Source organism: Oreochromis aureus, linkage group 19 (genome assembly GCF_013358895.1).
Source record: "Oreochromis aureus strain Israel breed Guangdong linkage group 19, ZZ_aureus, whole genome shotgun sequence".
Lineage (NCBI taxonomy): Eukaryota > Metazoa > Chordata > Actinopteri > Cichliformes > Cichlidae > Oreochromis > Oreochromis aureus.
Window position 1 is genome coordinate 10,043,200 of NC_052960.1, and position 24,978 is coordinate 10,068,177.

General features: G+C 40.1%; 1 protein-coding gene across 3 annotated transcripts; it reads right to left on the bottom strand.

The window, feature by feature from the left end:
- Window position 1: 1 nt before the first annotated feature.
- On the bottom strand, window positions 2-24,022 carry nin (ninein (GSK3B interacting protein)). Of its 3 annotated transcripts, XM_031737003.2 has the most exons (28): window positions 23,749-24,021; window positions 20,914-21,126; window positions 19,405-19,498; window positions 18,595-18,767; window positions 16,657-16,702; window positions 16,376-16,551; window positions 15,061-15,207; window positions 14,731-14,898; window positions 14,447-14,583; window positions 14,085-14,225; window positions 13,424-13,598; window positions 13,166-13,276; window positions 12,911-13,000; window positions 12,684-12,819; window positions 11,685-11,806; window positions 10,318-11,438; window positions 7,311-7,409; window positions 7,140-7,209; window positions 6,848-7,015; window positions 6,644-6,760; window positions 6,246-6,359; window positions 5,902-6,048; window positions 5,636-5,815; window positions 5,392-5,526; window positions 5,203-5,304; window positions 5,018-5,110; window positions 2,119-2,232; window positions 2-1,316 (listed from the first exon to the last, which is right to left on the bottom strand). In XM_031737003.2, exons 2-28 carry the CDS (start codon window positions 21,103-21,105, stop codon window positions 1,110-1,112), a joined length of 4,575 nt encoding a protein of 1,524 aa, XP_031592863.2. In that variant the 5' UTR covers window positions 21,106-21,126; window positions 23,749-24,021; the 3' UTR covers window positions 2-1,109. The 3 variants fall into 3 exon arrangements, with proteins under 3 accessions (XP_031592863.2, XP_039459421.1, XP_031592864.2); XM_039603487.1 differs by lacking the exon at window positions 6,644-6,760 and having other exon boundaries at window positions 23,749-24,022; XM_031737004.2 differs by lacking the exons at window positions 2-1,316; window positions 2,119-2,232 and adding an exon at window positions 2,379-3,521 and having other exon boundaries at window positions 23,749-24,020.
- Between the last annotated feature and the right edge of the window lie 956 nt (window positions 24,023-24,978).

Here is a 24,978-nt window from a genome sequence, read left to right on the forward strand (position 1 = left end):
GTTTTTTTCTGTAGCTTTAATCATTTACTCAGACATAAACCTAAAGAATATACATTATAAAGAAATTTGTCAGCAAAGAGTGAGACGTACTGTTGAAAATACAATTTTTTTTTGTTAAGACATCTCAGTTGTTTAATATTTATCTGAACTTTTTTACACTGAAAGAAAGGGGAATAATTAAGAGGCATCTTCTAACATGTTATTAGGCCACAGCTTTAGCTGGATGTTGGACCACAATGTAAAATAAGTTTGACATTCCTGCCATGGATGGTTGGCATGAATTTTAAATATATTGATTTTGCTTGAATCACATTTATTGTTATCATGTGTATGTCAAATGAAAAAAAGCCGTAACTTACAAACCACCAAACACAATCCATTCATTTGATTTATATCTGTAGCACAGCCATTACCCTGTCTTAACTCTAATGCTTACTCTGCAATAAATGCAGATTACAATTAATTACAATAACAAGGTACTTTCTTTCAAGCCAGAACAACCATAATCACATAGCCTGTACACCTTTACATATTGCAACAGATCATACGATTTCCTTTAAAAGTAAAATGACATGTAAAATATTGCCACTTGACAGACATTTAAAGTCTTTTCAATTTCAAGTAGTGTTAGGTAAAGCATGATTTGACTTCTCAGTTTGCATGATTTTACTACCGAACGACAGGTTTCTATTTATTCTTTTACAATAGGGCTAGAGAAACAACTTTTGGACAGTTCAAACACAGAACACTTGTATAAAAAGTACACTTCATAATTGTTTTTCCTCTCTTTGGACAGAGAGCAAGTTTAAAGGTAAGATATTTACTAATAATAGGTAATAGTGCTTTAAAAATATAAATAACTGTAAAAAGTCATGTCTTCTTTGCAGTTTGACCTCATATTTAATTATTTATGGGTCCCATTAATTACTGGTTAGAATTAAATGGACAAAAATACTGCATATTTAACATAAAACCACCAGTTCTCGTGAATTGGCAGAATCTGCTGCCTAAAGTTTGCAGCAGTGATAAATATAATAAAATAAAAGTATTTAGTAAAGATACAGTGCAAATATTGACTTTGACACACATTTCAAGTTAATCCCTTGTGATCATTTATAATGGTACGGCAGCGGAAGATGTGACGGGTTTAGGTCACACACTATCTTATTGAGGCTGGAGATCTTCTCCTCCAGCAGGTAGTTCTTCTTCTCCGCGATTTTCTGACGTTGCTCAGTTATCTCCAGAGCCTTCAGCAGCTGGGCATTCTCCACATACAGATCTTTGATTAGTACGTCCGCTTTGCCATTCTTGTGCAGCTAGAAAAGTCAAAGTAGATAATTGATTGTAATGGGTTACATTACACGGCAATGTTTTGAATAATTTCAAATTGTTCGAAAAAAAGGGGTTTTAGTTATGGAGTTCCACAAGGTTTTGTACCAGGACCCATACCATTTCCCTTAGGTAGTATTTTTACTGGATACATTTCCATTGCTATGAAGACTAAATGTAGTTGTCTACGACAGAAAACACAATAGGGGTATAGTTTAAATTAACAACATAACAACCTTTCTAATGATAAATTCTGAGTTTTTTTTATTTTATCTCTGTGGAATTGCCAAGCATCTCGGAGTGATGTGGAAAAATGAATTCATACATTCGTTAATTCTTGGCTGGACTCCTGCAATCACTATCAAGCTGTACTAAATGTTCCTCTAACATATAAACTAACAATGAGACCCCATCAGATCTCATCAGGCCTCTTCTCCTGTGGAAAGAGTTCCAAGTTACAGGTGACAGATGCCCTTCTCTACTTTAAAAATAGTTAATTTTTGATTGAGCTTATAGTTTGCAGATGACCCTGAACCATCCCATGTTGATACAGGCTCAGACTGCTGGGGAACCTCCCATTATGCACCAAGTATGTTTCATTATTGAATAATATTAAATTTTGTCTGTCTTCTCCCACAGGTTGTGTTGCGTTGTCATTGTTACCAAATTAGCTAATGTATAGTAGATTTTTGTTGAAATGGCAGTCCAGTTTTGTACAACACCTTACAAAAAAAAAAAAAAAAAAAAAAAAAAAATTAGTGGAAGCCATTGAACTGAAACTGAACTGACCTGGTCTTTGAGTTGAGCAACTTTCTCTTTGAGCAGCAGCTTGACATTATGCAGAGACAACTCTATTTCCTTCATTCGTTCCTCCATGCGCTTCATCTTCGTCTCCCTTTCATCCTGGGGAGAAGACAGTCAAGGACATTGTCAAACTGCTGCTGATGCAAGACTACCATATAAAATGAGTTTAGCTTCTGAGTGGGTGAAAAAAAATATAATAAAAACAAAACAATTGCAAATGTGAGCGTGAGATGAGTCAGACACCATTTCTTGTGAGCTAGTTGCTTTATTCTTTATTAATGGATTTCTGTTACATTTCTAAAGAGGATGATTCACTAGAAAAATAAATACAAGTATAAAATTATGACTTATATTCCAGATATAGCTACAAAAAAATATTAATTAATGAATAAATAAAACAAACTCTAAACATGAAAAAATAAATAAAATAAATAAAACAGATGTGCATCATAGGAAGAACAACAAAAATGCACTAAATGATTAAAAAACCCAAAACACGGACATAATGACACGCTGTACTAAAGACAAACTACCAACCTCACAAAGATTTAATAAATACCAGCCAAACATTGAAAATTAATTACCAAACATGTTTGATCAGTCCTTGCTTAAGAAAAACAAAAAGATGTGATTCACTTTGGGTGCTCAGCAGCAACAAAAGAGGCCCAGAACACAAATATACAGTAGAGGACAGTAGAGGACTAAAAACTTGGTATCTTCATTGAACAATCTCCATGAACCCTGACTGCACACAAATAGCATCAGGTAGCATCACCTGGCAACAACAGGTGGGAATGGTTTGATTGTTAGAAAAAGACTCAAAAGGCTGTCAGGCACTAACCTTGGCCCTTGATGACAGGATTTTTCCTCCGAGGATACATACCCTGTCATAAACCCTTTAAAGTTTTAAAAAGACAAGTGCATAACAGTCATTCCCAGAAAGTAAACCCTGCATCGAAAAGATTCACTGTGACCAGGATGTATAATGAATCCACCAAAGGTCTGGTCCTACCTCTTTCCAGTCTATATAAGCTCAGTGATGTTACATTTTTATTTATTTATTCTTTTTAGAAAACATACAGTCTATCAACTGTCAATGCAAGTATTAATGTGATCAAAATCCCATTGGGAAAACAAGCCAGGAGCCTTTTCTGTGTTTTCCTGCCACCTAGCAGCAATGAAATACAACTACAACGTCATGCCATTTATCTCTGGCACCACAAATGTGGGGCTTCATGTGCCACATTCAGATTTTTACTCCGGATACAGAGGGAGAGCAGAATGTAAGCAGTCTTTAAAGCGAAGAGCAGGAAATGACGCTGGCGTTACAATCCACCGATCCGCCGGCAGCTGTCTGCGTGTGCCGCCCGCTGCTCCGGCATCGCCCCCTGGAGAGAAAAGGCAGGTACACTTCACCAGGGCTCTACCCTCTAATTCTAAAGATGGGCTTTTTATGCCTGAGATGTGTGTAGACTATTGAATAAATGAAGATAGACAAACTAGAAATCCTAATATGAATGCAGATTAATCAATCTGCAGGATGTCAGCATTCCTCCTGTTCATACTGGCCAAGAAAACATCTCTCTAGTTTTTCGTTTTCAAATTTAGAGTCCACTGTTTAAGCACTGTGGATTTGGACAGTTGTATAAGCCAGCATGAACAGCAGGACTAATCATACATACAGGGATCTCAAACGTCAATTATTAACTGATCCTCACTGATGAAGTGCTGAACAAAGATGTGGGCAAACTAGGACTAAGTCAGCAATTACTAAAAAGAAGAAAAACTTAATCTGCAAGTAAACTAGCAATGGAGTTTTCTGCAGATGTTGTGCATAATGTTTTTGTTGCTAACAAAGTCCACTGTGTTAATGGCAACCTGGTGATGATAGATGAAGGTGGAAGATGCCACTTACACATATGATAACTATAAAAGGACAACTTGTATTTGTCGGGAAATGAAGATTTATGCAGAGTGTGGGAGAAAACGTGAAAAAAGGAAAAAAATAATAAATAAATCAGCCACCACACCCAGATGATCACACCATGGCAACTACTTCAGCCTATTTCAACCAGCATTCAAGGTTGAAAATAAAAGACAATGAATTCAGAAACAAAACAAAACAAAACAAAACAAAACAAAACAAAAAAATATAGGTGCCACAAGCTAAAACACCAGACCCATGAAGGTAAACTCTACAGATATGACAAAAGGAGATGAAGACAGATGGGTGCACAAATGGATCTATGACAGGTATAAAAACAAAAAAACAAAACAAAAACACAGCAAACCCAGCTTTAATAAATAAAAGAAAAAGAAAGGAGCGGAAAACTCAGACGAGGAATGGAGGACACAGCTCAGGTTACACTTTTTTTTGCTATGATGTTGAAAATGTTAGTGATGTCCAGTTTTTCACTGACATTTACAGCCACAAGTACAATATGAAAATGCTGTACATTATTTAATATCTGAGCAAGTAACAGCAGTCAGGGAAATAAGGAGGTGGTAAACACAGGTGCTTCTAACCACATTAATGAAGACACTCAATACACAGAACAGAACCTACATTAATTAGAAAAACCTGCGTTTAACTACGATTTCATGGCAAACTGAAGCTGCTGTGTCAAAGGTCTATGTATCAACTCCCATTATAAAGTGAACCAGCATGAGAAGTGGTGCACAGGCTTCAAAGATTAATTTAATATTAAGAACAAAAGAGGGAAAAAAGTGCAATGTGATCGAACAAAATAAGTGTGAGAAAAGAACGGCAATCTATAAATGTACTAATGCAGTACTTATTTATTATATTCAAGCTTACTTAAGAGGGAAACGGTTATATATTTGGTCAGGTTTGCCATTGTGGAAGTTCTGAATTGCACTGTACCTGCATGTTGTCTGGATCTTCACCACGGTGCTGTCCTCTGGGCATCCTGTGAGGTGATGGAGGCAGGAGTCCCATGAATTGTGCCTGAAAAGTCTGTAAATAGGAACAAATATTGTTTAAATTATTGTGCTTTCTTGTTAAACTGGTCTATCCAAAGAAAGCTTTAAAGAAAAAAGCTGGAGTACCTCAAACAGCTGTGCTGTTAGTCGAGCCAGCTGAGCCTTGAGCGCCTCGTTTTCTTGCTGAAGGCTCTCCAGCTCAGTGCGTCTTTGTCCACCTTCACAGCCCTGAATGAAAAGCACATGCAATAAGAATTTGAGGACTTTATATAATCGGAACATTCTTTGGTTATAGTCAGCAGCATCAATGCACACCATGGTAAGCTCCCTTTGTGCTTCAAGCTCCTTTTTAAGAGAGAAGTTTTCCTGTTCCAAGGCCTTCATCAGGGAGGACTGACTCTGATGTTTGTGCTGCTTCAGGGACAGTATGGTAGCATCCAGCTGACGGACCTGCAAACACAGAAAAGACCACTCACATAACTAACAGAGGAAAAAAAAATAAAATAAAAAAAAAATCAGCTTTTAAAAGCCTGCCATTTTTCTGTGGCGCTCAGCTCACTTTTTCTCTGGACTGGAGGAGGTCTCCTTTGATGCTGCACACTTCAGCTTGAAGTCTCTCGTTTTCTTGCCTCAGTAGCTGCTGCTCCTGCTCCATCAGCCGAGACATCTCATCTCTGTACAGCTTCTTGCTGTGATTCTGCAGACCGCTCGAGTGCAGGGCAATCTCCAAAACACGGTTCTGAGATTAACAAGGGCAAAAGGTCACAGTCTGTTCTGCCCTCAGCTTGTGTCTTTTACCTTACTATAGAGAAACAAAAACCTCACTTTATCTATAGCATTCTGCAGCTGTTTGTGTAGCAATGCAACTTCATGTTTTAGAGAATCCCTCTCTTGTTGCGAGACATGAAGGTCCGACTTCAGACGAGCACTTTGATGGTTGACAGTCTGAAGAGTTTCTTCCATAGTCTTGACCTTGAGTGGAAAGAAGCATATTAGTGCTTATTAATGCACCAAGTTAGAGTCCATTGTGTGCTTCGCTAGAAATCTCTATAAATTCTATTAAAATGCTGTGAAATAAGCCCACTATACCCCAACTATTGAAAAATTACCAAACGATTTGTCATTTATCTGGCGACCGAGTGAGATCCTTTAGGCTACAGCAACCTTACCTTCTCTTGAGCTTTGGCTAGCTGGTTGCGCAGCCCTACAGTCTCCTTATCCACACTCTTCCGCTCCTCTACGAGGTGGCTGAGGTGACTCTCCATTGTGCCCGCCATGATTGCCTGACAACCAAAAGACACCTACATGTGAAAGGAAGCAATCTTTTGCATAACTTTAATGGTAAGGGCAGATAACACCCATAGATCTCAGCAGATCACAGCTGGCTTAAGGCTAGAAACAACTTAGTTTTGATTTTTTCCTGCATCTTAATCATTGCAGGTATTCAGACATAGGGATGAGCTTTAATTCTAAGGGGTGGTGTTAGGAAGTTCTTAATATTGTGTCTGTGTTATATTATGGTGGAGTTGGATGTGAAGTGTTTCGGTGCCAATAATCTAATGCTCACCTTCTCTCTGAGGTCAGAGAGCTTCTGTGACAGCTGGATATTCCTCTCCTCCAGCTGTGCAGTGTCCTCCAGAGCTTTGGTCAACTCTGCCTCCAGAGCAGACACACAAGCTGCCAGCTAACACAAAACAGCCACCAATTAACTACCCGCTACCACCGCCACCACACCGTGACGACTATCAGCTGGTCATTAAACTCAGTTTACCTTGTTTTTCTCTTCAGCAGAAGCAGCTTCCCTCCTCTCGTTTTCCTTTATCAGTTCTGCCAGCTGCTGTCGTAGACTCTCCATACCGACAGTATTTTGGGCATTTTTCTCTGACAGCATCCCATTCGCATCCTCCATCTGCTGACTCTGCAAACGCAGCTCTGCAATCTGTGGAGATTCATGTTTTTAAGTAAATATCTGGGTCCAAATAAACCGAATCCAGTGTGTGAGGACAAATTGGTTTCTTTTGTATATTTAAAACTTTTTTGTATTTATTTTTGCATGACATCACCTGTTTCTGGAAATTCTCTGATGCTTTTTGAGCTGCTAGCTTCTCTTTCTTCAGGTGCTCCCATGTTTGTCTGTAATTAAGCGTGAGAAGAAAATGTGATTATGCATAAAACAAACTAACAAAAAACCCTACTGTAGTTGTTAGCCACAAACTATATTTGGTGCTTCTTACGTCAACTCTTGCTGGACTTCCTTTAAGTCCTCTTCTTTCAATGCAGCGATCTTTTGCCTGAGGATGACGTTTTCTTCAGCAAGACGACTGGCTTCAGATCTAGAGACAAAAAGTCAGAAAAATAAATTCAGTGAAACTGCAGGAATCCATCACACACGATGCACGTTTAGTACATATGTGAATCACCAAACGGATTGCAACACACCGATTATAAGCAACTCTACAGTTTACACACACTAAACGACTTCTTGCTTTTCCCCTGATGACCTACGGGGACAACAACTGTCAGGATCTGCTACAGAGGGTTTAGAAGCTCAGTCGCAGCTTCAACTTCACAGCACTAAAGGATGGGGGTAACACCAGCCACAGAAGACAAAGGGATCCTAGTTTTCTCCATGTTACCTATGAGCCTGCGTCACTTCGTTTAATGTCTGTGACTTGTCTTGTAGCTCTGTGATGGTTCGGTGAAGTTGCGTGTTCTGCTTCTCCAATTTCTTACAGCAGTCTTCAAGATCAGTCACTGCATCGACATTCACCTCCAGCTCCCCATCTAAATCCAGAAAAGCCTCCACTGAGGGGCTCTCCAGTCGTTCAGCATCTAGGCCAAAGGCTGAAAGAATCCCATCCTGCCTTTCTAATTCGCTGAACAGCTCAGACAGTTTAGCGTTTTCTTCTCTCATCCTGCTGATCTCATCCACAAGTGAAATTTGCTGCTCTTTGAAACTGTGGAAAATATTGATCCTGCTCTCGAGGCTCCACACCCTTTTCTCAAGTTCACCATTTTGCTCCTTCAGTTTGGTATTTTCACACATGCAATCTTCATACCTAATCTGAAGATCTGTCATTTTCAAGGCCTTCATCTCCAGCTCTTTGACATGCTCCATTAACAGCAACATTCTAACTTTGAGGCTGTAGTTTTCCTCTAACACCTGGTGCCCAGCCTTGATCTTTTCATTGTTATGAGCCAGCAGGTTCTCTAGTATTTCAGTCTTCTGCTGAAGCAAAGAAATCTTCTCATGCAGGAGAATGTTCTCCTCTGTGGTCGTATTATAGAAAGCCTGTAGTTTCAGCAAAGAGTGCTCCTGCTGCTCACAATCATAGTCTTGATCCACACATTCATGTCCACATTTAACGTTTTCCCCCTTTATTTCTGTGAGTAAATGTTCACAGTCAGAATCTGGGGAGCTATTCAGTAAACAGTTAACCTCAGCATCCTCCAGACACGGTTCGCCAGGGTCACCTGTCTCCTCCAGTGTTGAGGGCACAACCACAGTCTCATGATGTTGCTCATCTTCCTGGGAACAGCTTTCAAACCCCACTGCTGCTACCTCTTGAGGATTGTTCTCTTTACATAATTCAAGAGTTGCTTTGTTCTCACCATCCTCAAAGGCCTCAAGTGATGAGACGGGCCCACATTTCATCTCTGGGAAAACGGCTTCATTTTTGTTTTCTGTGGATTCGGACTCGGGGTGCTCAGAAGGTGCCAACTCGCAGCCTGTGTGATAAAGTTCAACTTGCTCGGGGAAATCGGTAACATCAATATCATCACCACATCCCTGAAACCCATCAGCATTTGCAGGCCACAATTCATGAGTCTCTTTCATATCTTCTTGCACGATATTTTGTTGGTGTTCTTGGTTTTCACTAGCACCCATTAACTCCCCGTCTCCCCGAATGTCACTGGTAGCAGAGCCATCTTCATTGTTTGCGCCAAAAACCTCCACGTTTTCAGTGGCTTCATCTCCTGCATACAGAGTCCCTGTTAGAGTCTCTTCATCGCTATCTTGTTCATCCAGAAATTCGGGCGTTTCTTCACCAAATAAAGAAACACATTCTCTGTTGTGTAGCATCTCCTCCATAAATGTGTTCATCCCCTTCAATTCCTTCATCTCCTTGTCTTCCACTTTTTCCACAGAAGACGAAAGCTTTTGGACTTCCATCTCCAGCTCTTTAACTCTTACTTTAAGCGCATCTCTCTCTGCTTTAAACTCTTCTGCCTTAATCTCAACTGGATCTTTTAACTTTTGCTCAAGGATCGATACACTTTCCTGTAGCTCACGTCTGTCAAGCTCAAAGTCCACTGCGGCCTGCTTAAGAAGCATCTCCAGCTCTTCGATCTTCATCTTTAAATCATCGCGCTCATTTAAAAGTTCAATCCTCTCTGCTGTCTGCCTTTCTGAAATAGAAAGCATCTCATTGTACTTTGACTCAAGTTCTGAATTACTACTCAGAAGTTCTTCCCTCTCCTGTTTAAAATCATCGACTGTTTGGTTCAACAGGAGCTCAGTCTGAACAAGAAGCTCATGTTTGGTTTTCAGGCTTTCCTGAAGCCTGTTATGGAGATCATTCAGCTGCTTACTGAGCTCTATTTCTTTGGTCTGAGCCTTGCTAATCAAGTCATCGAGCTCATTTTGCAGCTGCTTTCTCTCATTCATTAGTGCTTCCATTTGCTCTTCGTGAACACTTTCTAGCTCCCCCCTTTCTTTTGTCCACTCCTGATTTAATCTCTGTCTTTCCCCCTCCGCTGCCTCCTCCATCATTTGTCTTTGTTCCTCTGCTCTCTCCAGAGCCTTCTGCATCTCTGCTTCCCATTCAAGCTTCTGCTTGGCGTGGCTTTCAGAAAGAGCCTCCAACTCTCTTTGGTAGTGCTGTTCAAGTTTCAAAACATCAGCCTGAAAACGCTGTGCAACAGATTCCTGATCACACGAGAAACGATCTTCCACTTCTTTGATTCTCAGGTTGAAACTGATCTCGATGTCCTTCCTGCACATGGTTATTCAAGGGCGGTTACAGCAGCAGTTTGGAAAGTATTACACTATAATTGCTGACAATCCTCAAAGGAGGCTGTTTTAAAAATAGCTTAGACACCTTATCACTTAGCAAAATCTTGTTTGATTGTTTGGTGTTACATTAGAGGATTAACACTACTTTCATGTGATGTTAGCTTGAGATTAAGGCTGAAGAATAAATTTTGGTAAATTTAATTAGGTAAAATGTTGTTTCTTACCTCTCTTGGGCGATGTCATCTCGCAGTTTGTCTAACATGGCGCCGAGTGTGTCCCTTTCCTCTATGTGCTTGACACTCAGCTCCTTCAAGGCTTCTCGATGGCTCTCCTCCAGACGCGCCTTCTCCTCTGTCAAACTTTCCAGTCTTTTCTCCACCTCCTCCCTCTCCATCTCAAACTTCTCCCTCTCCTCATTTATCCTATCCTGGATCATCCCTTCATAATCCTCCTCCAGTTGGAGTCTCTCCCTCTCCCACTCCTCCTTCAGCTTTTTCTCCCTCTGCTCAAACTTCTCCTGTAGCTGCGACCTCTCCTCGAGTATTTTTTCGAGCAGCGCCGCCTCGTGATGCTCCTGAAGCCGAGCTCGTTCCCTCTCCCACTGCTCCCTCAGACTGCTCTCCTTCTCTTCTTGCTCCTTGACAAGTCTCAACATCTCTTCCTCAAGCAGCATCTGTAAAGACTCGCCATTCTGCTGATCGAGCTGAGCCCTCTCTTTCTGCCACTCCTCTGTCAGCGTTTTCGCCAATTCCTCACGCTCCTCCTCAAATTTCAATTTTACCTCCTCTAGTTTATCACTTAGCTTCTCCTCATGGCTTTCTAGCAATGATTTCTTCTTGCTTTCCCAATCATCTAATAATCTCTTCTCCAAATCAGCCTTTTCCTCTTGTAATTCCTTTCTCTCCTCTGCTAGTCTGGTTTCAAACAGCTCTGCATGCTCATCCTTTAGTTTCTTAAGCTCTGTGCCATGTTGAGTCCTCAGCTTCTCAATCTCAGTCTGAAGACTTTCATCGGTCTCTGTCTGTTGAACTCTTAGGGTCTTCAGCTGCTCTTTCAGGTCTGCAATGAGAGTCTGGGCCTCCAGGAGCTGGTTTCTTAGTTTTACCAACTCCTCTTCTTGCAGATTCTTAAGCTCTTCCCTTTCCTCTGTCTGTTTCTCCTCCAGTAAACTCCTCTCCAGCTCTACCTCCTCCAGCTGACTCTGCAGCTGCTGTGCATGGCTCTGAATGTTGACCATCTCATCTCTTAAAGCCTGAACCTCCTGCTGGTGGAGGTTCGCCAAGGCAGCTTTCTGGTCTTCATGGTTCACCCTCTGTTTTTCCACCATGTTGTTAAATTCATTCATCTGTATGGATAAAAGAGTTAATTATTTATATAAACCTTGTAATGAATTTCTGAATAATAGTCAAATATTCCCTTTCCCCATATTTTATATATAATAATCATTTTTATTTATTTATTAAAGCACTTGGGAGTGCAGATGCAGAGGACTCTGCAGAGGTCTCACCTCCTCATTTCTTTCCAATTCTAAAACTTCTCATTTTCTTCAGCAGATTTACGCATTAAAAACTGGTGGTGGTAGCAGACTAACCTTGATTTCCAGCTGGTTTCGCAATTCCTCGATTTCACACAGGTGCTGCTCCTTCAGCTGCTCCAGCATCATCTCTGCTTCTAGGCTCATACTGAAAGGCTGAACCTCCTCTGAACCGAGACCTGTGAGAAGTCAAGTTAGAAGTGAGGGGTTGGTTGATATTTGACACAGGTTAAAAAACAAAGCACAGGACAACACTAATAATAAAACACCAATAAATAACCTCTAAATAACCAGTGCAAACAGAGTTGCAGCATAGTAGCATGAGTCAGCTTTCAGTGCATTAATTTATCAGTGCATTTAAGTGTTCAGGACCCAGTTAGTCTTTAGAAAGAAATAGTCTCTGAGGCTATAGGTGTGTACTTTGAGTGATCTGTATCGTGTGCCTGAGGGCAACAGTCCAAACAAACTGTGACCGTGGTGAAAGCAGTCCCTGATGTTTTGTGTTCTTTTAAAGTAGCGTGCAATGTCCTCCAGGGATGGCAGCTGGCAACCAGTGTTTTTTTAATTCTTTGCTGTCTGTACCGCTCCTTGCAGCACCTTTTTGACTGCTACAGAGCAGCCAGCATCCCACACCTATGTGTGTTTAGTTGCTGCTCAATGTTGTTTTTCCTAAGTAGTCTCTGATGTGCCTTTTTCCCTGTACCAGTAGTGTTGTCTGACCAGGAGAGGTTCCCTGATAGGGGGAAACCCAAGGAATTCAAAGGACCTTATACACGCTACACACTTCCTACTAATGCAGAATGAGACTGAGTCATGCCTTTTCCTGTAGTCCATTATTAGCTCTTTGGTTTAAGTAGTGTTCAAAGCCAGTTTGTTTACTGACAGTTGCTGTAACTCACCTCTGCATGCTGACTCATCTTCACCTGATATCAGGCCAACAGCAATTGTGTCATCAGTGAATTTAATAATACGGTTGCACGATAGGTCATGTATACAGTTAGTCCTCTTTAATGATTCTGAGCACTATTTTACTGCACTGTTACACTATAGGCCTACCTGGGTCAGACTCCATTCCTGGGCTTTTACTCTCCAGCTCCTCGGAGAGAGGTTTCTGACAAGACTGATGAGTTCGGCCGAGGCTGTGGAACTCCTGCAGCTCCGACTGCAGCTCATCAATACGATCCTGTAATTCCTACCGAATAAGAGTACTTAAAGTTAAACATCTGTGTAATGTCAGCACATTTTACATGCTCCTGTGTGAAAGAACAGTCTCTTGCAGTTACCCTGCACTGAGCTTCGTAGCCACTGCGTAGCTGTTTAATACGCTCCTCTTGGAGGAGGAAGTCTGCGCCGTTAGGGTCCAGATCACCAAACTAAAATAAGAAAAGATCATATACTAATTAACATCAGGCTAGCACAGACACAGATAATTTAAAAAAACAAAAAAACAAAAAAACAAAAAAACATGAAATTCAAATTGCAAGCAAAAGTCAATATTATGAAAATCCATTATATAGCATCTCAAAATGTTTCTGCACCTTATCTTTCATAATGTTGTCCAAACTTGTCTGGAGTTTGGTAATTTGGTTTTGAGCGTCAACTAGTTTTTCATTGCTGTCCAGTAACTCCATCTCCAGACGTCTGTTCTCCTGAGAATGAACAACATCATGATTCTTCTATTTTCAAATTATTTGTTTTGGATAATGAACATAGTGTGCATTAGAAACACTGACATGTTCCAGGCATAACAAAATAAAACACAAATATACTTGCACACCACCACACCATTCAGTTACCTTCACTGAGATGGAGAGGTGGTCTCGGAGGAAAGATTCATCCTCCCTGATTTTCTCGATCTCTGCCTCCAGCTCGTCACGCTGCAGGCAAGCCTGCTGCTGAATCTGCTCCATCTCCCTCAACAGCTCAGATTTTACTGCTGCTAGCTTCTCTTTGTGGTCCTGCTCAAGCTTCCTGCAGATGGATCATCCACAGCAGACACAAACTCAACACTTAATATACATTGCTTAACAAATTTATTGGATCACCTGTCATAAAAAAAAAAAAAAGCAAAAAAAAAAAAAGCAAGAAAGCACAAATATTTTCGAAATCTGTCAAAACAAACAAACAAACAAAACAAAACAACAACAACAAAAAAAAAAAAAACACCACCAACAACAAAACTTGTTTAAAACAAAAAAATGTAAGTCACTGAATTCTAACTGAATTCACATTTTTAAGCTCAAATTTGAACTGGCACACCAATCTTTGAGAAATCAGATATTAATCAAGCAGAACCATTAAATAGGATTTTTCTGTTAAGGAAAGCAAGTAAATTTGGCATCTTAAAGTTAAACATGACAAATGTGTTTCCAAACCTTCCGTTTAGTCACTGGACTTTATAAAATTTAACAAAAAGCATCTCAAAAGACGTGTGGTGCAACTGGAATGATAAATTACCTGAGATTGAGGTTATTCATGTGCTCAATTGCAGAGTGATGCTCATCCACCTCAGTGGCAAGCTGCGTTTTCTGCTTCTCTGCTTTTTCCAGATCAGATCGGATTTTCTCTTTCTCTCTGAGCTCTCTGTCTACACGCTCTCTGAGATAAAGAAAAAAAAAACCAAACAAACAACAGGAACAATAACTGTACAGGACTTACACGGCACAATAAACAAAAACAATCCTGCTGTTTTTTTTAAAAAGATTTATTTTCAATTTCAACACTATCAGCTTTAAGTAGTTCACAATCCAGTTAATCATGGATCAACAAATCGTATTAAGATCTGTATGAGCTGTATTATGATGACGACTCATACTCACAGGAGATATCTGATCTCAGCTTTGAAGCTCGCCAGTGCCGCTTGGTGAATCCCATTCTTAGTAACGAGTAGCTCATTTTCAAGTGCCATGGTGAGATCACCAAGACTCAGTTTTCCATCCAGCTCAAAGTTCAAAGCCTGCAAAAAAGTTTTCCAATTAGAATCCCATTTTAAATATATTCCAATTATATTTTGAAGAATTCAGAGTCAACAACTTCGTGACACACTGTCTGTTTCACCATAAATGAACTAAGAAGCGTAAGAAGTGTAACTTCAATAATGTACCTGCAGGATCTCAGTGCTGTTTTCTATTCCGTCTTCTATCCAGGCATCCAGGATGTACTCCACAGGAGTGTAACCGGTGCCATCATCAAGAGAGGAGAACAGACGCATGCCAATGGTGCTGGTTAAAGAAGAGGGCGTAGCTATCCTCCGTCCTCCCTCATCAAAAGGCTGTAGGTAGAAGAAAACCTTTTCTTTTAAACATTATAGCAGAGAAAATACAAAATACTACAGAGATTGAGCCTTTGCTGAATTTCAAAAAGCATTAAAAACAACCCTGAAATTAGCCCCAAATCTCCTAACCTGGTGAAGCTCAAACAACAAACAGCATACCTGAGTGGAGTGATGCCGTTTAAGCTGTCTGTAGGGTGTTGAGGCCGATGGCGTGGGGGGTTTGTTGTGGTTTGCAACCCTGGATACAAACTCCTGAACAGTCATCATTCCATCAGCAGATAGGCTCAGGAGCACATCTCCATTCACCTGATATATATATATATATATATATTAAAAAAAAAAAAAAAAAAAAAAATAGAAAATGCAAGATTTTTTATTAATACCTTTATACTGCATTTTACTTGAGTAAAACCAAATAAAATGCAACCATCTTTAGGTTATCCGAGAATGGTCTGAAAAAGAAGACGTATCCAGCGAGTCACAATTTTCTGGGTAGAAATAACTTGTTGATGGCAGAGCTCAGAGGAGAATGGCCAGACCGCTTTAAACTCATAGGAAGGCAACAGTAACTCACTCATTACAACCAGGGTATGCAGAAGAGCATCTCTGAATAAAACACGTCAAACCTTGAAGCACATGACCACACCTGGTGCCACTACCGTTAGCTAAGGTCAGGAAACTGAAGCTACTGTTCACATGGGCTCACAAAAATTGGACAGTGGAAGACTGGAAAAACATGGTTGGATGGTAGAATCAAAATGTGGCACAAGCAGCTTTAGAGCATGGATCCGTCCTGCCTTGCATGAACCTTTCAGGCTGGTGGTGGTGTAATGGGAGAGATTATCTTTGCACACACCAAGCCTCTTAGCACCAACTAATCATTATTTAAACACCACAGAGTATTCTTGCTCACCATGTCCATAACTTTTTGACCAGAGTTTACCTATCTTCTGATCCATAGTTAATGAAAAGACAGAAAATTTGCTAACAACTTTAGATGATAAAGTATTAATCTCTAATAAATCATGAAATTTGTATCTGTTGATCAGATTCCCTTTAAACTTTACAGATTTACTGCTGGGAACATGATTAAGTACAGTGCCAGAGGTTGCTTAGATGAGGGACTATCTAAATTCTGGGGATCTTTTCCGTGTATCAAGGCTATCAAATCAGCAGACAATATCATGCCTTTCACTGGGAAAAAAAACATTATCATCAAAGGCTCTTAAGTTATTTAGAAGTTTTGAAGGACCTTTTCATATCAGTAAAAATAAAAAAGTAAAAGTCTGTGGAAGTTAGAAAAAGGTTGGGTTTTTTTTTGGTTTTTTTTAAACGACAACCATTATAAGAGCCCTCAGAAAAGGGGGGGAAAAGAAAAACAAAAAACAAAGAATAAAGAAAAAAGACAAAGGCAGACATGGTTATTTTAAATCATGGGTAATTTCAAATCTCTGCATTTTTCCCTTTAACATACCTCCAGACCCAAATGCTCACAGAGAGCAAGCAGTTCACTGTGACCAGCACATCCGTCCCATTGTATCGCCATCTCCTCACAGGCTTCACGCAGCCTCTCCTCTAAATGAGTTGATAGGGGAACAATGGATCCCCGAGGTGTGTTCGGCTCATCCGGGTTCCAGAGATGCATCTGACCTGCACACAAGACAAAAGTTAGATCATGCATCAAAACAACAAACCAAAACAAAGCTATGTCCCGTATGAAGTAAAATGTCTAAAATTAATCTGAATCTGATGTACCTTCTGCCTCATATTCCTCTGTGCTTGTTTCGTGAGCATTCCAGCGCTGAAACAAAAACATTTAAAAGATATAATGTCATGTAAAAAGCCAATAAACTATAATGAGTTCCGTTTGGAATCAGTTAACCATTAAAATATCTACTCAGAACAATTGTCCCAACACCCCCTCCGATTTTCTCATGAGACAATCAGCTGAGAGTGTGTTTGTGTGTGTTCAAGCATGGTTTTAAATCAGACAAGTTTGAGTCTGAATGCAGGGGGGGCTGCAAAACACACACACACACACACACACACACACACACACACACACACACACACACACACACAGGACCTTTTGTAATAGCACGGGCCCTGACGGGGGACGTCTGGAGCACTGATTTTGGCACCAAAGAAAATGTGTTGTGCACAAACCTCTCTTTATTTTCTATTATAGACAAATAATGAAGAACAAAATAGAATAGAAGAATAGAATGACATAGAAATCAAGCAAATAAATCAAATAACCTCAACCATCTGCAATTTCGTGAAAGTATTTACTCAAAATTATTAAAATTATTGGGGGTTATTGCTGACAACTAGGTTTACAAAAAAGGTTATAAATGATTTTCAATTTGAAAAAATAAAAAAATTATTTCCTTGTGAAGAACTTAATTGCCGAGCTCTAACCCAGCCCCAGAATTCCCACCTATTGTTTGGGAAGCCAGCAGTGAGGGAATGAAGAGCAGATGGGATTCTGCAAGTGGCGTTTTGATACATGAAGTGTGGGCATCCAGGAGGGGAGGGAAGGGGTAGTGGAGCTCATTGTTTCCCTGACACAGGCCTACAACCTCCTCCCCAAGCAGCGGCCCTGCAGTCTCTGAGGCAGAGCCCCCTGACCCAGCCCCATCTGCTGGTCCCCACGCCGGACACTTTCAGCATTGTTACAGCTAGATTATTCAATGCCAAGACGCGCTTCAGTTCAGCATCTCCACTAGTGTTTGCTTTTGCGCTGCTAGGCATCTCTGGGTGGAGTCAGAGACAATACACAGAGTACTAACATCTCCATCCAAGCTTAAACTTAACACCATTGCACTGTTTTGGTGAACACTTGGAAGCGTTTCTTTTACTTCAGCCCAGCTTTGCAAAGTTCTGCACAAGTAACTGAATACTAAAGGCATTATTTTCACAAACATTTTTCAGAAGGTTCAATAAACACTCAGAAATGTGAATTTTCTGGCAATTATTTCATAGTTCAGGCTTTACAGGGTTAATCAACCTGCTAACAGACTATGTATCATCATTTGGAGCAGATTTAAAGTAAGCTACTAATAACTGAGACCATCTGAGAATCTCTGCTGTATGCTATTTATGAGAAAGGACTGTGTGTGGAAACATGTCAGAAGTGAGTCTGATTAACCAAGTAACAGATCTAGAAGATCAGAGGAACCACACACCCACACTGTTCAACTGTTCACGGCCATAAATGACCTGATACTATAAACTCTGTGACAAGTCTCATGTCCCTTTCCTTTTCAGTATGTGCCAAAAACACAGGATGTACATTTTTAAAACCTATTCTTAAACCTCTGCATAGCCGCCAGCACATAAGGCCAAGTCTAAATCCACACTGACCAGCGTTCAGCACAGAAATCGCCTGATGAAGTCTGACGTTACACAAACACTGTGGTTAGGTGTTAATTACTCGAGGCTTATCAAACACCAATTATCCTCACAATGTTATTTACAGACAGTACTAATTTGTTATGCAACTAATAGGACCTTGTGAATCTTGTGTTGGAACGCTTATATTACACTTCAGGATCTGCCCTGCATGCCACTAAGCTGATTAGCTAAGAATAACGCCTGAATGCTGGCCCGTGGCTGCTGGGAAACACGCAAGGACAGGAAGCGATAAGGATGGCACTCGAGATGAAAACCTGATCGGTCTCAGCCTTTTACCTCACGTTTCCTGGGAACAGCCGAGTCATAGTTGTCCTCCAAATCCTCCTCGTCGGCTGGTTTTACGTGTGTGGTTTCAGTCAAGTCTGAAATAGGCTCTATTAACTCTGGTGTGGAACGGCGGCCATAACGTTTACCGCCCTTCACAAACTTTGGTTTGATCTCAGGAGACTCTGAGGAAAAATAACAAGGAAGTGTCAAATCATGCACAGAGTAAATAATTTGCATAGAAGTTTATCACAACAAAAACAGGAAAAAAAATGTGATGACTAGTATTTAGCAAAGCCTCCAGTATGTACTTCTCCAAATAACTTCTCTAAATCTTGTAACTTTGGGATCTTTTCAAAGCCGCATCTGTTTCAGCAAAACAGCCATGAACTAAATGTCAACCTTTAGCGAAATTAACAGGAACCACATAGGTTCAATATACATCATGCGTCACTGACAGGCATAAATATTGACAATGTAGTATTTGCTTTGATGAGATCCATTCTTTGTGTTGATATATAACAAGGATCTTACACAATGTAATGATGACAGATCTGTAAAGAAACTGAACTTACATCCAACCTCATCTGTCATCATCTACACAATAAGTAGCATGGTAATAACATAACAAGTCATTTCAAAGACTTGCTTTGGGTCCTGTGGCTGTGCATAGGGGCTTTTCCACTTATACACACAGACAACTAGGTGAATGATAAACTAATTTCAACTCAAGTTAAGGGCACAACGTCATGCTCTGTGCCTTCAAGGCGATGCTGCAGGCAAGTTTCTTCAAAACATTGTGCACAACCATCAAGACTTTACCTGGTTTTGGCAGGACTTCCTGTTCTTCCTGAGGTGGCTCGATGGATGATGACAAAACCAGAATAAGAGCATCCTTGAACTGTTCAAAGTCAACCTGCAAAAGAATTAAAGAAATACATCTTACAGAAAGTTCATGAAATTCCTTACAATGGGTGCTATTTTCTGTAGGTGAGGTGCAGTCTGGGTGTCTGTGTGGAGGAGGGTTTGAGCAGGAGCAGCAAGGTCACATTTTAAGAATCAGCAGCTGCCAACCCTGAATATGGTGATTTTCTTTGTGCTCCGGAGGCTGACGGCTCCCGGGTTTAGATGGTGTTGGAGGGGAGGGGGATACTTTGGGCTTTTTGACTTTATTGTTGGATGCCGTGAGTAAGCAATCATTTCAGTGGCCCCTCTGCTAACATTTACCCCGCCCACTAACACCCACACATGCCAGACAACAGCCACCCGTCTGTCTACACGCTTACGTACAAACAAACATTCATGCCAGCGTGTGGAGTTAAGCTGTTTGGATACATCTCATCTTTATTTATGTGTTGAACTATCAGAACCACTGTCCTTTTTTTTTTTTTAATACATTTCCAAATGGCCCCTCTCTCAAATAAAAGTGTGTGCGATCAGCACATAGTTTGTTGTCTTGACACCTGGGTCGGAGCTGACCAGGGGTTGGTATCTTAAGCAAACAATGAAATGGCAAATAAATATGAAAAATCCTGGCGTGCACAAGAAAAGGGGCACAACTAATACCTGTTCTACCTCTTGGCTGTAGCTCAGGAGGTGGAACCAAATATCCTTGGGCAAGATACTAACTCCAAGTTGCTCTCCAATGAATGTGTGTAAATGGTAGATAGAAAACACTTACGTTTTACTAATCTTATAAATCCATATTTTAGTCACAACAGAACATACTGAAATATTAATATTATTTAATGACAAATACTGGCTTTTAAATTTCAAAATCAGCTACATGTCTCTGAAAAAAAAGTTGCCAAAGGCTGACAAAGGAAGCGTTACGAAAAATAAATAGCTGGAGAAACTAATTAGGTTATTTGGTAACAGGTCACATAACATAACATATAAAAACAAGAGCATCTTAGAGGGAGAGGCAGAGTTTTTCAGAAGTAAAGCTGGGCAGAGGTTTACCAATACACAAAAAAGCTGCATCTACAAAATTTTTATAATATTGTTCCCAAATCCAAAATTGGGAAAACTTTGAATACCTCATAATCTACAGCATGTAGTATCATAAAAAAACTCAAAAGACTCAGAGAATCTGAAAAAAAAAATCTCTGTGCACATGGGACAGGCCAAAAATCATTACACAGCATGAAACTAGGATTGTAGCATGTATTCAACACTAGTAATGAATATTGCTGCATAAATAACAGCTTTTTAACAAGGGTGTGTGTCTCTCATTTCCAAGCAGGTAATGTATAATTTCAGACTTCACATTAGCAGTATGACAATTGTTTATGATGAAATGGCTGCTTAGCGGCAGTGGAATAAACTCACCCTGGCAGTGAGGCGGTCCTGGTTCTGGAGCAGAGTCTGGAGAAGAGCTGGTGCGGTATCATTAAGGTGCAGCGACTGACAGAGGTCGGAGAGCTCCTCTGTGCACAGAGAGCCACAGCCGCTAGTGTCAAAGGTGTTAAAAACTTCTTTCAGCCGCTCCTCGTACTGGTCCTGCTCTTGCCCGTCATCCATCCCACAGGACAGCACCCTGCCCTAAAGAAAGAGTGAAAGATGTCATACTTTCCATTACAACTATTGGGCCTCTCAAGGATGATATGCCAGAGAATAGCAGACAAGATAAAGGCAAGACATTAAAGTACCTTGACAGGATTAACATATTCAGTCACAGTGCTAACAGATACTCACAAACAGGATGGCTTCATCAATCTCAGCAGTATCTGTTCTTACCAACAACTTCATCTGAGAGCACTGCCCTGCAACTGAGCTTTCAACGCACTGCTCCAGCCTCATTTGCAGTGGAGGCTTTAGGTAATCCAATTACAGTGATTAGACAAACGGGTAAACTGATAGACACGAAGATATCCAGCAACAACCATGACTTTCTTTTAATTCATTAAATAAATAAAAATGAATCTTAATTCATTGCACTTTGATCACCAAATAATTTATTTTTTAATATCTATAAGTATTTAGATTATATGCTATTGAAACAGCTAATCAAGAAAACAATGAATACACAGTGGCACCAAGCCAAGTGGACAGAGCAGCCAGGGACTAATTGAGAAAGTTAGACCAGAGCAGTGTGCCAGCATTTCCAGACTGGCACATTCAGTTACACATGGACCAAGTTTTTGTTCTGTCAATTGGGTTGCATCATTTCTCTAATTGAAAAACAACAGAAGCAAATGGACAGAGAGCGGCGCCTCAAAACACAAGTCTGGAGTTCAAGTCAGCTGTAAGCCACGTTTCCTTGAAGCAATGATAGCAATGCAGACAATCAACCTTGGCGAATTATCTACAAGGCTAATATTTTAATGTGGGATTGAAGTAAGAGGAGAAGCTGACATTGGTCCAAAGCAAAAAGACAGAGTCTTACTAAGCAATGACATAACTTCCAGACACAACAGCTGAGATCAGCCGCATGAAGCTTACCAAAGGTGAAGCTTAAATTGGGCTGAGCAGAGTTAAATACATCTTTCTATTTTTATTTACATAAACTCTAATAAGATTTGTCTGTTTGTTGCATTATTTAGTTTGTACGGTCTACTTTTTTCTTGAATTTCAAAAATACCACATTTTTCCACCCTCCTTAGGTGTCTGTGTGTTCTAATATTTTATATATTTTGATCACCTTACTTCAGTTTGTCCTAACATATACTCAGTTGTATATAGTATTTGTATTTCCATTTTATTCTATTGTATATATTATTCTATTCTATTTTATTCTATTGTATATGGTATTTTATTTTATTTTATTGCTTTCCAGTGTTTTCTAATTTCTGCTACATAACTTTGCACTTTGCTGTAACAAAACAAATTTCCCACCTGTGGGACTAATAAAGGTCATCTTATCTTATCTTATCTGTGCATAAGACAAATTCAACATAAAGAACATACCAGTATGTCTAACGAGTTGAAACTCCCCTTTCAGAGCTCATCTATACAATAGATATGCTGCCTGACCCTTTGCTCTTCCAGCTGCTCTCACTGAAATCAACAAGTGCTCGGCCAGGTGTCCCCCCCACAATCAAGACTCGGGGTGCCCTTTCACTGCGCACAATAGGCTGTCCACAAAGGCCAAGTCACTATTCTACATCTGCACATTTGAGCAGCTTATGGCATGCAGAAAAATAATGGTTCAGCAGTATGGCAGCTTACGGAAAACTAATGTTTGGTAAACTTGCAGAGCAACAGGGCGACAAACAGAAAGCAAAAACAAGCATTGGGAAACTGCTTAGGACCGCTGTATTTTACATGCATGTCTCCTGAACAGATTCTTACTAAACAAAAATCTCTTTGCACATCTTGCTGGCATTGTTGAACTTATTCAGGTTTCTGCAAACAAATTTCTGAGCCAATTGTCCAAGCAGCCCTTCACCTCAAGCTTGGCCACAGAGGCTCAAGGTGGCTGTGGGTCGACAGCTGCTGTAGGTCGACAGCTGCTGTAGCTTAAGAATAAAACCAGTTCATATTAGGAGGGAAAAAAATAGGTTAATCCTAGAACCATCCCAGCATTCACTGGTCATAGTGTCACTAAAAGATTTTAGCCAGTAAAGAAAAAACTTAAAAACTTGAGGATTGAACTAGAGATGACGGGACTACATTTTAATCTGTTTTCTCTGAGGACTTGATATTCTCTCTATATACAAACCTTCTGTGCAAAGAAACTACATAAAGATAATTCCCATGTTCTCATTTTCTGTAGACCTATGTGAGAAAGTTTAGAAAAAGAATAACTTTGAAAACCTGCAAACAACCCATCTCAGTCACATTTAAACAACTTTGGGTGAAATGTGAGGCCAATTGTTGGTGATGCAAACTGCAAAACTGCATTTTATTTCCATTAGCGCGCTTACTTAACGCCATTTAAAATCAAAATGGAAAAAAGTTAGCAGTCAGCTGCTGTCCGTGTGTGTTTTGCTTCACTAACTTTTCCCTGATTTCATCTAAATAAAGATTTAAAGTCACTTGTAAGAACAAACTAACTGTAATGTAGTTTAGCTAGCTTCACCAGTCATAAGGAAAGTGATGGGCTATGCTAACCGCGCTAGTTCATTTGGGAACGTGAGGGAACACTTTTTTTTAGGATGAAAGAAGTTAAGTACCTAGTTGGAGAAGAGAAAGAAAGAAATGTCTGAGAAAAAATAAACTCACCAAAGTGTCGAAACTTTGCGGACAGCTGGCTCCTTCCTCGAGTGAAATTTGCTGATTAAACACACCCCTAAAAAAAAACTTTAAACTACAACATTTCTCCCGCTACAGTGCAGGTAATCCTTCCGCTCCGGCAAGTTTGACGAGCAGCTAATTTGTCGATAGCAGCATTTTGTTCCCTAACATTACAGAAAAAGTAGCTGTCAGGGTTTTGCTGCTGGCTGCTTTGTGTCCGCGGCTGTATCATCCTCCTCCGGCTTGTAGCGGGTTTTGAAAAGCGGTTGTAAGAGGAAGGGGCGGTGACCGACCAAGAAGCTGCAACGCAGTCCTGCAGCCCCCAGTGGACCAAACTAAAACAGCTCCGAAATCACTACAGTCTTTTAAACTGATAGCTGTGTCTTGTTTTGAATAATGTGTGTTACAATCAATGTTCCCTCTAATTTTTCACGTGTCTGAGCGAACACACAAACTCCCTGAGCGATCCCTTGGACCACTGTGAGCGACAGCAGACGTGTGCACTGTGGTCACGCCAGCATCTAATCCATCCAAGTTACATGGTTTATTAAAAATAATCAAATGACAGCATTTATATTTATGTTAGACTACTTTTAATTAACTGCTTTAGCCCACTTACAATGAAAATGTAAAAAAAATCTAGTCATTGACCTGTGTAGTATGTTAACACTATTGGAAGTAAAAATAACTTGAACTCCAATTTTGAAAACACAACTTTCTTTTCTTTTAATAAAGCTCTGACTTGTATTATGAGTATGAGTCTGTGGTCTGGGAGAGAGTCCTGTAACTCTCTGTCTGCAAAATACAGTATATAATGACCAATGCTGGGCAATTAATTATATAGTTACTTCTTCAAAAAAGTAATTGAGTTTGGCAAACAACAAAGGTTTTTGCAGCTATTTTTTTTTTAAATGCAGCCAAGGCGTTTTTTAAAAAAAATAAACATTTCAAAATGTTTACAGAACAATCAGCTGTTCTGCATCAAATCTGATGCCACACAAATTATTTGTGCCACTCCAAAAAATTATTTCTGCCCACTATGAGATAAAGGAGAACAGCAGCCTGATACCTGCAGGCCTGACAACAGGAGATGTATCACTCCTGTAACACCTGTAACATTCAGCAGTCGCCTCATTGTTCTGGCACACACAACAAAACTACACTACACACTAACTACACAAGATTTGCGCTAAACGTCTCAAATCTCTCACATCTCAA